Source organism: Chelonia mydas, chromosome 4 (assembly GCF_015237465.2).
Source record: "Chelonia mydas isolate rCheMyd1 chromosome 4, rCheMyd1.pri.v2, whole genome shotgun sequence".
In the NCBI taxonomy this organism is placed as follows: Eukaryota; Metazoa; Chordata; order Testudines; family Cheloniidae; genus Chelonia; species Chelonia mydas.
This window is the reverse complement of record NC_057852.1, coordinates 44,910,060-44,931,980: the sequence shown is the minus strand read 5'-3', so window position 1 is coordinate 44,931,980 and position 21,921 is coordinate 44,910,060. Positions and strand designations below refer to the sequence as shown.

At 41.1% G+C, this 21,921-nt stretch overlaps 1 protein-coding gene across 4 annotated transcripts in view; it reads right to left on the bottom strand.

The window, feature by feature from the left end:
* The window catches only part of INTU (inturned planar cell polarity protein), a 109,780-nt gene that overhangs the window by 66,996 nt on the left and 20,863 nt on the right, over positions 1-21,921 (bottom strand). For all 4 annotated transcript variants that reach the window (XM_037897172.2, XM_027821611.3, XM_037897174.2 and 1 more), the window contains exon 3: positions 5,075-5,160. In XM_037897172.2, coding sequence (XP_037753100.1) covers positions 5,075-5,160 — 86 coding nt within the window. The remainder of the gene's footprint in view (positions 1-5,074; positions 5,161-21,921) is intronic.

Sequence of the window (21,921 nt, the reverse complement as noted above, 5' to 3'; positions counted from 1 at the left end):
ACTGCTATAAAACCTTCAGATATTCAATGATAATCTGGTTTGTTAAAATGAGGATATTTTTGTTTAGTTTTTTATTTACTTCTGCATCTCTCTACCTATTTTATTATTTGCATTGTGGTAGTACCCAAATGCTTAAGAATCAGGGCATGATTGTGCTAGGTGCTGTGGAAGCAGACAGGTAGATGTGGTTCTTGCCTTGAAAAAATACAGTCTGATGTAGCAACTGTTTGTGGTGCTGGGTGGGCATATTTTACAAATATGCTAAACTGGGCGTTATCTATCCAAAAATTGATATTTGTGTAAGATAAGCACAATCCTAGAAGTATTGCTTGCGGGCAAGATAAACTATATTCACATTCACTGGGGCTAAGAGAAGTTATAGAATTTTTTTCTGAAAAGGCAGATATACATATAAAAAATATACATAACTTTTTGCTAAGTTATGTATACTCACAAAAGAGCAGTGGCAACTTATTATGGAAATAACTGACTTAGAACATTACAGTTTGTCTTATGCAGCTGCAAACTTCTTATATCCAATGTCTTTTGCAATGCTTAGTGAATGATAATACTCTAACTACTCAGTTTGGGAACAAGCAATCTTTCTTACTAAAGCTTGCAAGCAACGAAACTTCTGTTTCTGCTGCGGCATGAACAGAATGTTTTCAATTGCAAAAAACCAGAACTATATATTAAAATTCTCCAACGGTCTATTTAGGTAATCACTCTTCTGGCTTGATTTAAGCTGGTTCGGTTACTAGGGAATAATTGCACTTTAATAAAAGGTTTTGGAAAGCCAACATGAGAAACAGTTATACATTTCAAGCAATCACTGTCTGCTTGACAGATTAACCGACAAATGGGAATGTTAAGGCTGCATTAACATTAACTACTATAAAAAAGTATATATGGGATGTTTGAGCAACAATATATATGCTCTAATTGAACAAGGATACAGTTAATTAAGCAACATTTTCTGCTTTTCACATTCAGTAAACAATAGTAGCTACAGCAACTACCTATTTGGTCAAAGGCAGAATGCAACAGGATTCTTCTACAGTGGAGTTCTGCCAATACTTGACCACAACTTCACTAGTTTAGTCAAGCTCCATGGTGTCAGATATCTTGGAAACCTTCCTAAACTGACACACTAGCACTTAGACTTACTGCAACTGCAGATATACAACCCACAAACACTAGCACCAACTTTGCCGTAAATGGCAGTGTGTTCATCTGAGTGTAATGACCTAGAAATCAAAAATTCTAGTTGCTGTTCACCTTCTGAATGGTAAACATATCTTCACTATTATTACTTATTTTTGTATAGCATTAGAAGAAAACAGCCAGGTTCCCAATACACTAGAAAAGTTTATTTGATAGGAAATGTTTATCTGTAGGAGTTGGATTAAATCTTGAACTATTTGATCAGCATTAAGAATAGTGTACACACACTGGGACATATTCTGTGATGAGAAAAAAGTTTAGCTTTTAATTTCCATTTCTCATCTCACATTATAAATATGTACAATGTCCCTTTTGAGGTAGGTTTAACAAAGTAACTTGAAATATTTAATTATCTGGAACATGGTAGCATGAAAATTAACAATTTCTAAGATAAAATAATTGTTTTAATAGTATATACATTTGTATTGGCTCAGTGGCTCCTAGAAACATGGTCAATTTCAACAGTCTCAGAAGTAATGCATACTGCTTGTTGTTTTGGGGAAAGCTATCTTTGTCAAACCAGCATGCAAGGGTTCATCACACATTAGAGAATTACGGTGTGCACATGTAATGGGGTGCTATTCACTGCTGTAAACCCTAACTAACTATAGTGTGTCAGACAAGAGTTATAGTTTACAATTTGAACATAAACACTAATGTTAATGTTAAAAAATTAACCTTAAAATGAAAAAAATAAGGCTTGCAATATTGTTGTTAGAAAGATTTACAAAAACAAATAAATACAGATCAATGCATCCAGTGCACAACATTAAAAGGGAAATGCAAACTGCACTGTGACAACAGCACTTCACCACTGCGAGACCACAGCAAAATTTTGTTAGCTGTGGATAAAAGCCTCTGAAGGTATGTCTACCTTGCAAAAAACAAACAAACAAAAACCCCACAGCCGTGAGTGTCAGAGACTGGGTCTACAGACTTGGGCTTGTGCTACAGTGTTAAAAACAGCCATGTAGATGTTCCAGCTCAGGCTGGTGCTCGGGCTCTGAAGCCTAGGGAGGCGGGTGGGCCAACTTTCTAATCGCACAAAACTGAACACCCTTGCCCCATCCCCTTCCCTTCCCTGAGGCCCCACCTTACTCCGCCCCTTCTCCAAGGCCCCACCACCCTCGCACTTCTTCCCCCCTCCCTCTGTCACTCGCTCTCCCCCACCCTCACTCACTTTCGCCAGGATGGGGCAGGGGGTTGGGGTGCAGGAGGAGCTGATAGCTTTGGCTGGGAGTGCGGGCTCTGGGTGGGCCAGAAATGAGGGGTTCAGGGTGCGGGAGGGTGCTCTGAGCTGGGGCAGGGGGTTGGGGTGCTGGAGGGGGTGAGGGCTCCGGCTGTGGGAGCGGGCTGTGGGGTGAGGCTGGTGATGAGGGGGTTGATGTGCAGGAGGGGGCTCCAGCCTGCAGCAGGGGTTAGGGTGTGGGAGGGGATGCGGGCTCCGGCTGGCGGTGTGGGCTCTGAGGTGGGGCCGGATGAGGGGTTTGGGGTGTGGAAGAGGTGCAGGCTCCGGGAGGGAGTTAGTTTGCGGGAGAGGGCTCCGACATGGGGCAGGGTGTTGGGGTGTAGGATGGGGTGAGGGATGTGGGCTTTGGGGGACGCTTACACCTCAGGCGGCTCCCAGAAGCGGCCGCCATGTCCGGCTCCCAGGTGGAGGGGCGGCCAGGGGGATCTGCATGCTGCCCACGCCCATAGGTGCCACTCCCACAGCTCCCATTGGCTGCAGTTCCCAAATAATGGGAGCTGCGGAGCTGGTGCTTGGGCCGGGGGCGTGCAGAGCCCCTGTGGCTGCCCCTGTGTCTAGAAGCCAGATATGCCAGCTGCTTCTGGGAGCTGCGTGGAGCCAGGGCAAGTAAGGAGTCTGCCTTAGCCCTGCTGTGCCACCAACCAGACTTTTATTATCTCAGTCAGCACTGCTGAGCGAAGCCGTCAGGGTCCCATTTCGACCAGGCGCTCCAGTCAAAAAACGGACGCCTGGCAACCCTAGTGGGCTTCAGAGCCTGAGCTCCAGCCTGACCCAGAAATCTACACGGCTATTTTTAATGCTGCAGTGTGAGCCCCACAAGCCCAAGTCTGTAGCACTAGGCTCTGAGACTCACTGCCATGTTTTTTTGTTTGTTTGTTTTGCAGTGTAGACATATCCTTAGCCTCAAACATAAGGCCAGATTCTCTGTGCTCTGTACCACACCACCAACACAGTCAGGCCTAAAACTGGCATAAGAAGCCCAAGGAAGATTACCCAGTACAAAGGTAATCCCTGATGACATAGAGCTGATGTAAGGGCTCTTACGCCACCTTCTCTCCCTGTTGCCGGTATAGTAGGGGAAAGGGTCATGGCTGGGGTGCTCCTAAATCATTCTGATCCTTAGTTGTAATTTCATTCCCTTCGGGGGAATCTGCAGAGAACATAAATTAAAGTAATCCTCGGAAAACTCTAATTCAGTTCAAAGGGGATGGCATTGGGATCATGGAAATGCATATGTGAACTTTAAGCCACCTTTTTACCATTCCTGATTGTGCTGGTCAGTCACGCTCCAGAAACTGGCCCCAAGTCCATATGAAGCCACTCACTTAACCACTGATTTAAAAATAGAGATACAGAGCACATGGAATCAAATGTTTGTATAGAGATTTTCCAGCAGCAAAACCGAGTGCCATAAGGGAATAGAAATAAACCATAATAGACCACATATGTAACATTATAGTATGTAAGCAAACTACAGAAATTTAACAGATATATATATAATAAATAACATTGGTACAGGAAAGGAATATCAGCAAAGTCTGAGAGGTTTTCCAGAGCTCTCACTGCCTCAATCTTGTCTAACTATTTACAGATACAGTAATTTTTATTCTCCTCAAACCTTAACTTCACTGAGTAAAGGAAGATGCTTTCAGATTGTTAGTTATGAACTCTTTTTTCTGCTTACCAGAGGAAAACAGACCCAGATTGGGATAGATATAATTGAACTGTTATGTCTATAGATCTCTGTTGTAGGCAGCATAGAGGCTGTATGTCAGAGGTCGAAAAGTCTACTTGCTGTTTTCCCAGTACCAGAATCTATAAACTTGTTATCTTAACTCCAGGATCCTTGTTCAGCTAGAAGAGCAAGTATGGGGGGGAAAGGATGACATCCTCCATCTTAATCAGGGGCAATAACTTTAATATATATTTTAAACAAAAAGTTGTTGGATTTGTCATTTGTGCCTTCTGGGAGTCCAAGATCTCAATTTGATTTCACAGAGATCTCAACAGCATTCCATCTAAATGCTCTTATGGTTAACAGGCAAGTTGTTTTTCCCCAGATGTAACTTTGTGGCCATCATTTAGATTGACAAAAATTATTTTAAGTTATCTATCTAGATACTTACTTGATTCCCATTACCACAATAAAGAGCATCTTGCCAAAACAGCCTATAATTAAAAAATCCGTGGATTACAAACAAACAAACTCCCCATTATTCATCCACCACTTCTGATCAATAGTTTACTTGTCCATTATCATTAGCAAGACAGTGATATTTTGCCTCATACCTAACATCTATAGACCAGACACTCAATCTTCCCCATCTCAACTAACCAGTATGATCAAGACACCACAACATTTCATATATTATCCTCTATTTACACAGATCATAGAGTTCAGAGTTGCAATTTTCACAGCAACTATAACTTGCTTCTTTGCATACAGGTAATATTTATTGCTGTGATATTAATGGTTAAAAGTTAATGTGTTCCAATGATGAGTTAAGACCCTGTCATCAGCAGGGAGAATAAAATTAATATTGATGGGCAGTGGTAAATATATCAAAAACACAGTATACATTTCTTGCAAAAGTACTATACCTGCATAGGGCCTGGAATGCAAGACAAAACCCTTTCTATATTCTCAGTGTTCACATCAACATCATTTACAGCAACAAGGGCATCTCCTGGAAACAAAAACAAAACAAAAAGGAACAAATAAATACAGGGTGTATGCAAACACCATACAAAATTCAACAGTATGTTCTCTTCAAATTTAAAATATCATTCAGTACTCTCAGATGATTTTCCTTAAATATAAGTAGGCTCCTCTTAAATACATCATTTACACAAGCCTAAGAAAAGCCAAAGATTAATAGCCTGATCCTCTAAGCCTTTACTACTAAGCTAGGGTTTACTATTGCATATTGATGTCACTTTTCATAGACAAACTCAAAGCTCTTTCTCTTTATCCAGGCTTATATCATTGCATGTCTTTTGATGTCTCATCATGGATGTCCCATAATTTCTTCAAATCAAACATGTCCAAAACTGAACTTTTTCCTGAACCATCTCTGCTCATCTTCAGCTCCCTCTCCACTAACAAATGCACACTACTCCTCTCTGCTATCCTCTTAGTCATGCAACCCTGCAACCTCAGAATCTTGGACTCCTACCTCTTCTTAGACCAGGCTCTTGACAAATTGTGAGGCTGCTTCGACAAGGTCTTCAAAATTCACTTCTGTATACCTACTGCCAAAACTGAAGCCAATCACCTCATTATCTGCAATCTCCTCCTGTCCAGTTTGCTGCCTCTCCACTCTCCAATCTATTCAATATGCTGCAACTAAAGGTATGTTTCTTGCTGCTGCTTCAGTCATATTATGCCCACCTCATTTCAGTCCCCACATTTGTTTTTAATCTCATTCCACCTCAAGGTTTAACTCATCATTCTTTTTTTCAAGGCCCTGCGTAATGCTGTCTTGCCTACCTCACTTATTTCTTACTACACTCCCCATCATGTGTTAATCTACTAACTCCTCCTACCTAACCACATGCTTTATTTCTTCCTACTTGTGACTTGCCTATTCCCACTCCACTCCCCACTCCTGGAACAGCCAAATATACCCTCAAGTTCCTAGTAAAGACTCTTTTTTTTATCCTTTAGTCTATATGCCACAACATCTTTTCACTCTCTCCCCACATCCTCCTTTCAGAAGATTCTTTCTGTAAATGGAAAATAAATTAGAATTACAAGTTCAGCTCCTAAAAAGGTTTTTGTTTTTTAAAAAGGAAGAAGCTGGAAATAACAAAAACCCTCACACTAGACAACTTTTCCAAATTAGTTGGACCAGTGTGTGCTGTCTGCCTGGAGCCAAGACATTATAGATAGTCTGCAGAGGCTCATTTGTCCCTCTGACCACTATTCCATGATGCTCATCCACATGGGCACTAATGATATCGCCAGGTATGGCCCTGAGCAAATCAGCAGTGACTACAAAGGTTTGGGAGCAAGCGTCAAGGGCACAAATTATGAGTGGAATAGAGAAAGTAAATAAGGAAGTGTTATTTATTCCTTCTCATAATACAAGAACAAGGGGCCCCCAAATGAAATTAATAGGTAGCAGGTTTAAAACAAACACAAGAAAGTATTTTTTCACGCAGTGCGCTGTCAACCTCTGGAACTCCTTGCCAGAGGGTGTTGTGAAGGCCAATACTACAACAGGGTTCAAAACGGAGCTAGATAGATTCTTGGAAGATAGGTCCATCAATGGCTATTAGCCAGGATGCGCAGGAATGATGTCCCTAGCCTCTGTTTGCCAGAAGCTGGGATTGGGTGACAGGGCATGGATCACTTGATGATAACTTGTCTGTTCATTCCCTTTGGAGCACCTGCCATTGGCCACTGTCGGAGGACAGGACACTGGGCTTGATGGACCTTTGGTCTGACCCAGTATGGCCGTTCTTATGTAAATTGTCCTCTCATCTATTCTCCCATTGAGGATAAGGGCCCAGGCAGGGACATCCACCTCCTGGAGATGAATGCATGGCTGTGCTGATAGTGTCAGGAGGAGGGCTTCGGCTTCCTCCACCATGAGATGCTGTTCCAGGAAGAAGAACTGTTGGGAAGAGATAGGGCCTGCCTGACTAAGAAGGGGAAGAGCATCTTTGGGCACTGACTTGCCAACCTAGTGAGGAAGCCTTTAAACTAGGTTCAAAGGGGGGCAGGTGACAAAAGACTACAGGTAAGCATCAAATAACAGAGGGCTAGGTGGGGTGAGGGGAAGACATGGAAATTTACAATAGGGACATAGAAGCAACAACAAGAAAATCAGTGGAAGAATCTGTTCAATGTCTATATGCAACTGCAAGGAGTATGGGGAATAAACAGGAAGAAATGGAAGTATTAGTACATAAGCTAAATTGTGAATTCATGAGATAAGTTGCATGACTGGAATATTGGTACAGAGTATATAGCTTGTTCAGGAGGGACAGGCAGGGTAAACAGGGAGGAGGTGTTGCATTATACATCAAGAATATATACATTTGTTCTGAGGTCCAGAAGAAGATGTGAGGCAGACCAGATGAGAGTCCCTGGATAAAGATAAAAGGGGTAAAAATAGGGTTAATGTCATGGTAGGTATCTACTATAGACCACTAAATCAGGAAGAAGAGGTGGACGGGGCATTTCTAAAACAAATAACAGAAATATCCAAAACACAAGACTTGGTAGTAATGGGGGACTTTAACTACCCAGATACATATTGGAAAAGCAACACAGCAAACCACAACATTTCCAGAAAGTTCTTGGAATGTATTGGGTACAATTTTTTTGTTTCAGAAAGAGGAGGAAGTAACAAGGGGGACAGCTATTTTAGACTTGATTGTGTCTAATAGGGAGAAACTGGTGGCAAATATGAAGGTGGAAGGCAAGTTGGGTGAAAGTGATCATGAAATGATTTGTCATTCAAAGGAAAGGAGAGAGAGAGCAGCAAAATAAGGATAATGGACTTCGAAAAAGCAGACTTTAACAGACCCAGAGAACTGGTAGGTAAGGTCCCATGGGAAGAAAATCTAAGGGAAAAAATTTCAGGAGAGCTGGCAGTTTCCAAAGAGACAATATTAAAGGCAAAACTGTAAACTACCCTGAAGTGAAGGAAAGATTGGAAGACTAGTAAGAGGCCCATATGGCTCCATCAGGAGTGCTTTTAATTACCTGAAAATCAAAAAGGAATTCTACAAAAAGTGGAAACATTAACTATTTGTTATGAAGGAGCACCAAAAAATAGCATAAGCATGTAGAAAAAAATCAGAAAGGCTAACAAAATGAGTTAAACTTAGAATGGGACATAAAATGCAATGAGAAGAGGTTCTTCAAATAAATTAGGAGCAAGAAAAAGACGAAGGAAAGCATAGGTCCTTTACTAAGCATGGAAGGAGAGCTAATAACTGATGACATCACAAAGGCTGAGACGTTTAATACTTAGTTTGCTTCGAACTTCTCTAAAAAGGTTAATGGTGACCAGATACTCAACACAGTTATTATTAACAACAAGCGGCAAGGAATTCAAGCCGAAATGGAGGAGAACAAGTTAAAGGATATTTACACAAGTTAAATGTATTCAAATCAGCAAGGTCTGATGAAATTCATCCTAGAATACTTAGGGAACTAGTTGAAGCAACCTCAGAACTATTAACAATTATCGTCAAGAACTCATGGAGGATGGGTTACACCCCAGAGGACTGGAGAAGGGCCTATCTTTAAAAAGGGGAACAAAGAGGACCCAGGGAATTATAGACCAGTCAGCCTAACTTTGATAGTTGGAAAGATACTGGAACAAATTAACAACCAATTAATTTTTAAGCACCTAGAGCAGTGGTTCCCAAACTGTAGGTCACAACCCCAAGGGCAGTCTCTCCATTAGCAGATGGGGTTGCAGAAATCCCATGTGTGCGAAGGATGCTATTTTACAAAATGACATCCTCCAGATAGCATGACTTCACATTCACTGCATGTGTGCAAGGTTATGCTGTGTGGAGGATGCCATTTTGTAAAGCAAAATAGCATCCTCCATGCAGCATGACCTTGCACATATGGTGCATGTGAGGTCACGCTGCATAGAGGATCCATTTTTCAAAGGTTGTCTGGGGTCACAGGAAGCAGTATATCTAAAACTGGGGTCATGTATGGGAAATGTTTGGGAACTGCTAACCTAGAGGATAATAGGGTTATAAGGAATAGCTGGCATGGATATGTCAAGAATAAATCATGGCAAATCAAATTAAATTTCCTTCTTTGAAAGGGTCACTGGCTTAGTGGATGCGGGGAAGAAGTAGACATGATAAGCTTGATTTTAGTAAGACTTTTGACACATGACATTCTCATAAGCAAACTAGAGAAATGCAGTCTAAATGAAGTTACTATAAGTGGGTGCACAACTGGCTGAAAGACCATACTGAAAGAGTAGTTATCAATAGTTCACTGTCAAACTGGGAGGGTGTTTCCACTAGTGGGGTCCCAGAATGGCCAGTCATGGGTCTGGTACTATTCCATATTTTTATTAATTACTTGGATATTGGAATAAACATTATGCTTATTAAAATTTGCAGATGACACCAATCTTGGAGGGGTTGCAAGGACTTTGAAGGACATGATTTGAATTCAAAATGACCTTGAATTGGAGAACTGGTCTGAATTCAACAAGATGAAACTCAATAAAGAAAAGTGCAAAGTATTTCACATAGAAGGAAAAATCAAATGCACAACTACAAAATGGAAATAACTGGCTAGGTGGTAGTACTGCCGAAAAGGATCCGTGGGTTATGGTAGATCACAAATTGAATCTGAGTCAACCGTGTGATGCAATTGCAAAAATGGCTAATATTCTGGCGTGTTGTATGTAAGACACAGCAGGTAATTGTCTTGCTCTACCTGGCATTGATGAGGCCTCAGCGGGAGTACTTTGTCCAACTCTGGGTGCCACAGTTTAGGAAATATGTGGACAAATTAGAGTGTTTTAGAAAATTGCAAAGATTTAGAAAATCTGATCTACGAGGAAAGATTAAAAAAACTGGGCATGTTTAGTCTTGAGCAAAGAAGACCTGATAGCAGTCTTCAAGAGTGTTAAGGGCTGTAATAAAGAGGATGGTGATCAACTGTTCTCTATGTCCACCGAAGGTAGGACAAGAAATAATAGGACTCAATATGAAGCAAGGTATATTTAAGTTAGAACATTTTTCATAATATCTAACTATAAAGGTGGTTAAACTCTGGAATAGGTTTCCAAGGGAAGCCATGAAATCCCCATCACTGTAGGTTTTTAAGAACAGGTTGAATAAACACCTATCATAGATGGTCTAGGTTTACTTGGTTCTGCCACAGTGCAAGGAGCTGCACTTTTTTGCTTCTTGAGGTCCCTTTCTGCCTTACATTTCTATGATCCTATATCTTAGTATTTATGTTACCACCATGTTACCTTGGTATCAGTGTGCCCCCTAAGTATTCAAAAACAGAAAACAATAGATTCATATATTTTAAGACCAGACAAAAAAAGTATAATGATCTACAGCTAGATTTATAAAATAACTTGTGCATCTGAGTCCAATATTTAGGTGCCATTGAGATCCTCAGAATCACTACTGAGTTGCTGCCTAAGTCTGTGGGTGCTTAAATTTCTATCAGTAACCATGTACACTGCCATCTCAGTGTTGGCTGCCTGCCTCATACATAAGCCCCAGGAGGATTCTCAATCCAGACATTCCCTCTCCTATCCTGCCTGCGGGGTGTGGTCCAGAATGTGTGCTCACAGCATGCTCAAACCCACACAAAATGGCCAGAGGAAGTGGTGGTTATTCCCCATAACAACTTATCATTTTAGGGCACTGGTTAGAACACTCACCAGGATGTGGAATACCTGGGTTCAATTCTCCCCTCCGCCTCATATGGAGAGGGGATTTGAACTCATGTCTCCTACCTTTCAGGTGAGTGCCCTAACCACTGGGCTATTCAGAAGCACGTCTTTCATAAGCTCTCCTGTTGAAGTCATTCCATTGTGGAATGTGTATAAATGTATACAAATAATTAAATTAGACCACTCATTCGGGGCTAGAAATTAGATGGGCGGGTGGTACTGCCACCCACTTCCTCTTCTGTTTCTTGCCTAGGCACCTAACTCCAGAAGAGAGTTCACAACTGAGAATACCAAGCAGAGATAAGTGCCTAACTTCCTTTGGGGAGCAAGCTGTAGGCCACACCTCCCTTCCAGGCATTTCCTAATGGCTAGTTTAGGGCTTGTTTATACAAACACTTAGTTCATGGCAAGCTAGAATGTAAATTTACTGCCCTGCACAGTAGGTGTCTGTGTGGACCATGCTGCTGCACACTAAAAATTCCTTAGTGTGGTTTAATCTACCTCTGTTTCAAAATGGGCTAGATCAAAGACCTGTTAGCTTACAACAGCAGAATTCATATGGTGTGGGATTTAACCTCATAGTTCCTACCTCTCAGGAGAGTGCCCTAACCGCTGGGCTATGAGGTATTCAGACACAGGGCTTTCTCAAACTCTCCTGTTGAAGTCATTCCATTGTGGAAAGTGTATAAATGTATGGGACAGGGAAACATGGAGTGGATTTACACCCTGGTTTGCCTCAAACAAAGTGTTTGTATATACAAGTCCTTAGGCAGCTCCCCACTCAGCTTGCTGGCTTTTGTGGATCCCATCCTTAGATGCCCTTCTCTCCACATACATTGTATAGGGAGCGTAAGCATGTATCTTGGGGCTGTAGATTGCACTGGGTGGCATGACCTCTAAAAGTTAGGCATTGCAACACCTAATTCTCTTTACAGATTTAGTCCCTTGTCTGACCACTTCTATAATAGAGGCTACTGAACTGGATCAAGTAATGCCAGCATTGAAGCCTGTAACTTGTGGCTGAACTAGATCTCTTTGGGAAAGATGTGCTTGATTTAAAATTATCTTCTCTATTTAAAGCCGTCAAGTGATGGGGAATCCTCTACAAGCTGTTCCACTGGCTAATTATCCTCCCTTAAAAAATCTGTGCCTTATTTCCAGTTTCAATTTTTCAGGCTATGGTTCTGATAACACTTTCTTTCAACAGACAGGAAAAATGGCTCAATTAGTTGATAATTTACATGGTTGTCTATGCTTTCTGTCTATAGAAAATGAAGGCAAACTAAGATGAAAAAATTAGTTTCTCATTTAATTTTCAAAGTGATTAGTTGCATGGCCATTCTTATTTCTTGTGGGAGTGAGTTGAAAATCCTAAATTCTGCACTTAATAATCACGTTGAAAAGCAAGAGAAATTTCCTTGTGCCTTATATAGCAACTCTATGATGTATAAAGATTATCTCAAAAAAGTTCACACATATCACCTGCAAAATGAACTAATGCCCAGCCAAAGTCAATGGAGAGAGCATGTCTATTATTGATCAGAATTGTTAATGTCTTTGAGACACTAAGATGCCTAGCAAGAGATAATTATATCTTCTTTACAGAGAAGAACTGGTTTACAAATCTTCCAGTTTTAAACTAAGCATTTTCTTCTGAGCACATTTGAGGCAGATAAGCTCATGCTTAATAGGTCAAATCTTCTCATTAGCATTCTCAATTTTTGTTCTGTCTTTAATCTTCCCTTTTATTTATTGAGAAGAATAGAGTAAATCAACATCAATAACAGTGACAACTTCTACTTTTGAGGCTCTTTATCAGTAAACAAACTCTGTGATTCTCTAGAGTAGCTGCATTCTTTATTTTTTGGGAGAACCTTGGAGGATCTGAGCAAATATTCATCTCAGGAGCTTCCTCAGTTTTCGGTCCTGGGGCCGGTTTTGTTCAATATCTTCATTAATGATATGGAAGATGGCGTGGATTGCACCCTCAGCAAGTTTTCAGATGACACTAAACTGGGAGGAATAGATACGCTGGAGGGTAGAGATAAGATACAGAGGTACCTAGACAAATTAGAGGATTGGGCCAAAAGATATCTGATGAGGTTCAACAAGGACAAGTGCAGAGTCCTGCGCTTAGGACGGAAGAATCCCATGCACTGCTACTGTCATAAATATAAAGGGAAGGGTAAACCCCTTTAAAATCCCTCCTGGCCAGAGGAAAAATCCTCTCACCTGTAAAGGGTTAAGAAGCTAAAGGTAACCTCGCTGACACCTGACCAAAATGACCAATGAGGAGACAAGATACTTTCAAAAGCTGGGAGGAGGGAGAGAAACAAAGGGTCTGTGTCTGTCTATATGCTGCCTTAGAGACTAACCAGTTTATTTGAGCATGAGCTTTCGTGAGCTACAGCGCACTTCATCGGATGCATAGCATCCGATGAAATGAGCTGTAGCTCACGAAAGCTCATGCTCAAATAAACTGGTTAGTCTCTAAGGTGCCACAAGTACTCCTTTTCTTTTTACGAATACAGACTAACACGGCTGTTACTCTGAAACCTGTCTATATGCTGTTTTTGCCGGGGATAGACCAGGAATGGAGTCTTAGAACTTTAGTAAGTAATCTAGCTAGGTATGTGTTAGATTAGGATTTCTTTAAATGGCTGAGAAAAGAACTGTGCTGAATAGAATGACTATTCCTGTCTGTGTGTCCTTTTTGTAACTTAAGGTTTTGCCTAGAGGGATTCTCTATGTTTTGAATCTAATTACCCTGTAAGGTATCTACCATCCTGATTTTACAGAGGTGATTTCTTTACTTCTATTAAAAGTCTTCTTGTAAGAAAACTGAATGCTTTTTCATTGTTCTCAGATCCCAGGGTTTGGGTCTGTGGTCACCTATGCAAACTGGTGAGGATTTTTACCAAACCTTCCCCAGGAAGTGGGGTGCAAGGGTTGGAAGGATTTTGGGGGGAAAGACGTGTCCAAACTATGTTTCCCAGTAAACCCAGTTAGAGTTTGGTGGTGGCAGTGGAGATCCAGGGACAAAGGATAAAATTAATTTGTACCTTGGGGAAGTTTTAACCTAAGCTGGTGAAAGTAAGCTTAGGAGGTTTTCATGCAGGTCCCCACATCTGTACCCTAGAGTTTGGTGGTGGCAGTGGAGATCCAGGGACAAAGGATAAAATTAATTTGTACCTTGGGGAAGTTTTAACCTAAGCTGGTGAAAGTAAGCTTAGGAGGTTTTCATGCAGGTCCCCACATCTGTACCCTAGAGTTCAGAGTGGGGGAGGAACCTTGACAGCTACAGACTAGGGACCAAGAGGCTAGGTAGAATTTCTGTGGAAAAGGACATAGGGGTTACAGTGGACGAGAATATGAGTCAATAGTGTGCCCTTGTTGCCAAAAAGCATTTTGGGCTGTATAAGTAGGAGCGTTGCCAGCAGATCGAGGGACATGATCATTCCTCTCTATTCGGCATTGGTGTGGCCTCATCTGGAGTACTATGAACAGTTTTGGGCCCTACACTACAAGAAGGATGTAGAAAAATTGGAAAGAGTCCAGCAGAGGGCAACAAAAATGATTAGGGGGCTGGAGCACATGACTTATGAGGAGAGGCTGAGGGAACTGGGATTGTTTAGTCTGCAGAAGAGAAGAATGAGGGGGGATTTGATAGCTGCTTTCAACTACCTGAAAAGGGGTTCCAAAGAGGATGGATCTAGACTGTTCTAAGTGGTACCATATGACAGAACAAGGAGTAATGGTCTCAAGTTGCAATGGGGGAGGTTTAGGTTGGATATTAGGAAAAACTTTTTCACTAGGAAAGTGGTGAAGCACTGGAATGGGTTACCTAGGGAGGTGGTGGAATCACCTTCCTTAGAGGTTTTTAAGATCAGGCTTGACAAAGCCCTGGCTGGGATGATTTAGTTGGGGATTGGTCCTGCTTTGAGCAGGGGGTTGGACAAGATGACCTCCTGAGGTCCCTTCCAACCCTGAGATTCTATGATTCTAATAGGGTTCAGGCTTCACAACCCTCCTATTAAGTGCACATGCAAACTGTCTAGGGAGATTGTGAGATGTTTTGAGCTAGGCAACACCTCAAGATACTAATGATATTCAACTTTACTTCTCATTTCCACATAACCTAGATTCTGCTCTCTCTTTGTTCTCTCATTAGCTAACAGAGATAGCAGTTCTCCCATAATGCTGGGTTCATATGAGTCTAAAGAAAGCTGAAATAATTTTGGTAGGAAGTAGAATAAATTTGGAGAGGATTGTAAATGTTCCCACAGTGGTGGGGTATATTTCTACCCTTCAGTTCAGTGGTTTAAAGATCTTGGAATCTGATTGAAACCCTTCCCCTTTGACAGTGGCACGCTTAACATTTTTGGCTAGATGTTTATTTAAAGTAATTGAAAAGGAAACAGAAAGGGACTGAAGATTATATAAAAGATTGTCTTTATTCCATAGAACAGGGACCTCAAACTTTCTTAGTAACACTTGATAGATTTTGAAGCACAATCCCCTCTAATTAATACCCCCCAAAAAGGAAGTGTGTTACAAACAACAGCACTGATAAAATCCCTTTTTATTATAATAGCAAAATGTCATGGGTTTCCTTAGGATAACATCCCATAGAAAACCCTTCCTTTCAAATAATGGTCTCTACCATTCTCTCTCCAGTCTGTATTTCTTTTGATTTACACCACAGGAAAGTCTTTGGCCTGCTCAGTCTTTGACACGAGCACCACTTCTTCCCAATGAACAAAAAATCTCTCCCCCACATTCAGGCTGCAACATATGGTCCCTTAGTTTTGTCCCCTTCTAACTCCAAAGGTTCATCTCACCTACCCATTTAATGTGATGCACATATGGACTTTTCTTTTATGGGATTTAGTGATTATACCAGCTGTGCACTATTGGGCTCTGGTATGCAGAATTGGACTTTAGCCAATCACAGCTTAATTTTCCAGAGGTGTTGAGCACTTGCAGCTGCCCCTGAAGTCAATGGAACCTGTGGGTATTCAGCAGCTCCCTAAAACCCACCCATCAGTTTCTAGGGGTAGAAGTAATTACATTTATTTTATTTCACATTTTTAATGTTTTAAAATTACATAAGATGTCCTCATCAGCACCACAGGTATTGTAGATATTACCCCTCTTTTTAAAGATGGGGACATTGAGGCAGAGTTAAATGGCTTGCCCAAAGCGACCAAGGGGAATCTATACCAGCCAAGAGAAATCTTGGGTTCCTGAATCTGGATGCAGTGTCCACACTACGATAGTACAGACAGACATCACCAACATTGTATGTTAAGAGGTTATGTTATCAAGAAATGTCTTTTTGTGTGAACATAGTTGGCAGAATAGAATTAGCGAAGTGCCATGCTATGCAATACTTTAGTACTGGATGTTTAAGACTATCATTTAGCAGGGGTTCTCAAACTGGGGGTTATGACCTCTGAGGGGGTTGCGAGGTTATTGCATGGGGGGTGGGGGACGCAAGCTGTCAGCCTCCACCCCCCAAACCTCACTTCACCTCCAGCATTTATAATGGTATTAAATATATAAATACATGTTTTTAATTTATAGGGGCGGGGGGGTCGCACTCAGAGGCTTGCTGTGTGAAAGGGGTCACCAGTACAAAAGTTTGAGAACCCCTGAATTACAGGCACTAGAGGAAATATAGAAACTTGTTCCAGATTACGGGCATTGCTTAATAAAACAAATTTGTTTACTAGAGAATTCAAAATTTTTAGACCATTGTCTGCACAACAGTAATCGTTTAATCCTCTGCCAAGTGAGAAAGTTCAAACCAGCTGCACACATTTTTAGTGGGAAAGTAAACACCTTAATATTTTGAAGTGAAAGGAAGACTTTCATACTTCCCATGTGATGTTTAAATTTCCTGAAGCGGAAAATTTTCAACTGCCTTTTAAAAGCAATATTTACGCTTCATGTACTCAAAGTGTTTTATCATTTGATGCCTAACAGTTCATGTATTTAAAACTTCCATTCTTGCAGTAAATATTTATTCTATTCAATTTGTAAAAATGTAAGCATACACTATAAATAAGTGAGCTTTTCAGAGACTCCAAGCAGTCCTACAGGTGTTTCCCATTTTTCAAAAATGCCTTATCTTTATAGATCACCCATGGTATAGTTGAGAAAAGCTACATTTATCAGAGTGATCCTCCAAGGATATACGGAAAGCATAAGAGCAACCAAATGGACAGAGAACCTTAATCCAGTAAATGAAAATAATAATCATTGGGGGAGAAGAGGTTACTAAATCTGGTATGAACATGGACTTATTTAGTAAATATGACTACCATTTCTTAAAAAGACAATGTCACTTTGAAATCTAGTCCATTTAAAAAATATGAATTAAGAATAGTGGATGGATATAAGACCTGCAAAAGCTCCCCTACCAATTTTTTTGTGGTTTTACAACCACATTTGCCTATTTAAGGTAATATCCCCTCCCCTTTGTTGCATAGGAAACACTCAAAAAACAACAACAGAAATTGACTAACTAGTATAGAGTCTGAAATATAAGGTGGGCTGTATGTACCTCTCTAGCACCCCTAGGACCCGGAGTGTAGAAAATTGTGTCTGCTGCTGGTGCATATGTATTCTTGCTGCTCTAGATGCACAGAGATGGTGGAGTGCTGTGCTGAGGAAGGAGGGCACAAGAGACATAACAGGCAGGCAGGAGAAAAGGTGAGAGGGAATAACAGAAAGCAGCCGGAGCTGCAGGGAGAGAGAGGAGGAGGAGCCTCTTATGTACCTCTCTAACACCCCCAAGAGCCTGGACTGATTAACAGCAGCTTCTCAGGGAGCTTCCTGCTGCTTCCCTGAACCCACTTGAGGAGAACAGGCAGTCAACTGAAGTCGTAGGAGCCAGTTAGGCCCTTAAGATGCCAATATCTTCCCTCACTTAGGCCCTGCTACCAGCCTGCTTATTTGTCCACTTCAACTGCGTGTTGAGAGCCACTATAGCTGGCACAGAACAGCAATCATGAGTGAAAGAAGAAAAAGCCCCTCTGGGGCAGCATTCAGAAAAAGAAAGAAAGCAAAGGAAGCTTTTATATCTAAGCAGGAAGCAGCTCTCCTGAGATACAGAGACACAAATGTTCACAGTAAACCTTCTGGGCCCAGTGAGGATATGAGTGGTGAGGAGATGCCTGATCTTCCAATTAGTCAGAGTGCAGGTGACCTGGCAGCTACTGCAGCATCCAGATCTCCATCTCAAATGGATGTAACCATGCACTTTCCTGAAGAAAAGTTTAGATCAGAGAAGAGAGTGTGGTGGAGGCGCAAGAAACAGCTGCTGCTGAGTTTGGTTCCTTAAGTCTAGATGATCCAGGACTGTGGACCCACTTGAGCAGTAGCCTGAGGGACTTCCTTGTACTGCATGGGCCACAGCAAGTGAAAAACTTCCCCAAAGACAAAATAGAAGTTTCCATCCAACACATTACTGGTGTGAAATCCCCAATGGTGACAAAGTGGAGAGGCCATGGCTTATGTACTCAAAAACCCAGAATGCCGCATACTGTTTTTGTTGCAAACTCTTCCAGTCTAATGTTCCAACCACATTGGGTTCTACAGGAACAAAGGACTGAAAAAATCTGGCTAGAAATCTGGCATGCCATGAGAGGGCAGCAAATAACCAGAGAGCATTCCATAGGTGGGAAGAGCTTGAGACGAGACTAAGGTTAAAGGCCACCATAGATGATCAGCATCAAGAGAAGATTGCATCAGAGTCTCTTTACTGGAAAAATGTTCTGAAAAGCCTCATGGACATTGTGAGAATGCTTGCTACCCAAAACCTTGCACTGTGTAGCACTTCAGATCAGCTGTATGTGCCAAGCAATGGAAACTTCCTTAAAATTGTGGAGCTGATGGCTAAGTTTGATGCTGTACTCCAGGAGATCTAAGAAGAGTCACCACCCAAGAAATGGAGGACTTGTGGCACCTTAAAGACAAGTCATTGTATCTGATGAAGTGAGCTGTAGCTCAAGAAAGCTTATGCTCAAATAAATGTTAGTCTCTAAGGTGCCACAAGTCCTCCTTTTTCTTTTTGCGGATACAGACTAAAAGAGCTGCTACTCTGACACCCAAGAAATGTACACACACCACTACCTTGGAAAAACAATTCAAAATAAGATCATACAGTTACTGTCAACAAAAGTCAAACAGAAGATTGCGGCAGATCTCAAGTCAGCAAGATATTACTCAGTTATTCTGGACTGCACACCTGACATCAGCCATATGGAACAAATGACTTTAATGGTGTGTTTTGTAACAACAACAACAACAACAGAACCTAGTGAAAATGTCCCTGCAATAGTGATGGTCAGAGAGCATTTTCTAGAATTTATTGACATTGATGATATTATAGGAGCTAGTATGACAAATGTACTTCTTAAAAAGCTGGAAGATACGGGAATTGCGATAGCTGACATGAGTGGTCAGGGCTACGATAATGGTGCTAACATGAGAGGAAAGAACAGAGGAGTGCAGACACGGATCCGAGAGTTAAACCCTCGAGCTTTTTTTGTCCCATGCAGTTCTCACGCAGTGAACTTGGTGGTCAGTAATGTAGCGTCAGCTTCTAGTGAGGCTGCTGAACTTTTTAATGTAATTCAAAGCATCTATGTATTTTTCTCTGCATCAACTCATCGATGGCAAATTTTGAAGCAACATCTGGGAACATCCTCGCTGACACTGAAACCACTGAGTGCCACACAACGGCTAAGTCGAGTGGTGACAATAAAACCTATCAAACACCAAATTGGGAAGATAGATGATGTCATTGTGGGGCATAAGGCTATGGCAGGAACTGTACATGGGAGAACACTGGCAGAGGGAAATGGAATCACCAGAAACATACATAACTTCAAATTTCTGTGTGGCTTAGTGTTATGGCATGACATAGTGTTTGAAATAAATGTTGTAAGCAAGAGACTCCAAGGCGTTGACCTTGGTATAGCTGGAGAAATGGAACTGCACAAAGCAAAGTCATACCTACAGTCCTACCGGTCAGATGAGGGATTTCAAAACATTCTGAAGAGTGCACAGAAGTTGGCAGAGGAACTTCACATTGAAGCTATTTTCCCACCCATTCAAGAATACAAGAGTCACCGAAGAAGACATTTTGATTACGAGGCACGGGATAATCCCATAAGAGACCCCAAAAAACAATTCAAAGTTGAATTCTTTAACCAGGTGCTAGATTGTGCAATACAGTCAGTTGAAGAACATTTCATACAGCTCAAGGAACAAAGAAGTATATTTGGGATGTTGTATGATATTCCAAAACTCCTCACTAAACCTGAAGAAGACCTACACCAGCAATGCAGGGCACTAGAGGCAGTGACACATGATGACATGCGCGATATTGATGCGAGTGATTTAGGTGATGAACTGAAAGCCCTTTCAAGATACATTTCAGCAGGATCAACTCCAAAGGCTGTTCTGGAATATATGTGCATAAATAAGATGATCATCCTCTTTCCAAATGCTTTTGTTACTCCGCGCATACTTCTAACACTTCCTGTAGCAGTTGCCAGTGGAGAACGCAGCTTCTCCAAGCTGAAGTTAATAAAAACACATCTACACTCCACAATGACACAGGAGAGGCTGGTCCACCTTGCAACCATCTCAGTAGAGCATGAGCTAGCCCAGACTGTGGACCTTCAGCAGGAAGCAGTTCAAATCTTTGCAACCAAGAAGGCACGGAAAGCACCACTTTCATTATTCAAACAGATAAAAGTGCCAGTGTTTATTATGCAGACAAGAAAAGTTACATTTGCTGTTCAGGCATTTGAAAGTTAAGTGTTACTTAAAATTTTTGAACAAGGCATTTTCAGTTGTTAGTTCTCCTTTATTGGGGTAGGTAGTAGAGCAGTATTAGAGGAGTAGAACAAGAAGAAGGCAGAATTGAGACCTTTCAAAGTTTTGGCCCAAGCAAGGGAGTATGGGGGCATCATTTGAGCTCCCCGCCTCAGGTGCCAAAATGTTGTGGGCCGGCCCTGAAGAGGAGGCTGAAATATAAGCTGCATCTCAAACTCCATAACGAAAATTGAGACATGGCAATGCTTATGCAAATACCCTATCGCTAGCTCTGGCTTCTAAACTTTTTTTTTAGTTTACATAACCTTTCACTGAGTACAATCTCGCTCTCTCTCGGGAAGAAAAAAATATCAGATCCCTTAAAGTACTTTGGAGCTCTCAAAGGAATTCTTTCATTGACAGGAATCCTAGCTGTGTGTTAGTTCCATTATGACAGACACAGATAGCTGCCTTGCAGGTACGTGCCTCTGAGTCACCTGTCTTTATGCAACGGTTACTGTTTGACAACTAGTGAAAGTTAGGCAGATTCCATGTTTGGTATTATCCTCTGGTATGGCCCTGTCTCTTTCAATAACTGTCCATACCCATGGATTGGTGAAGTTTTAGGATTGTATATTTATTTTTAAAATATTACACATAAAACTTGACATGAGGATCTCCACCAATGATGTTTTATGTTTTTATTAGGGCTGTCAAATGATTAAAAAAATTAATCATGCAATTAAATCAATTAATTGCACTGCAATTGTTAAATAAAACATTTCAATATTTTGATGTTTTCTATATTTTCAAATATTGATTTCAATTGGAACAGAATAAAAAAGTGTACAGCCCTCACTTTATATTGTTATAACAAATTTTTGCACTGTAAAAAATAGTATTTTTCAATTCACCTCATACAAATTTTGTAGTGTAGTTTAATCTCTTTATCGTGAAAGTACAACTTCAAAATGTAGAATTTTTTACACAACTACACTCAAAATAAAACAATGTTAAGCTTTAGAGCCTACAGCTCCACTGTGTCTTACTACTTATTCAGCTAATTGCTAAGACAAACATGTTTGTTTACATTTGAGAGATAATGCTGCCCGCTTCTTATTTACAATGTCACCTGAAAGTGAGAACAGGCGTTCCCATGACACCGTTGTAGCCGGCATTGCAAGGTATTGACGCGCCAGATATGCT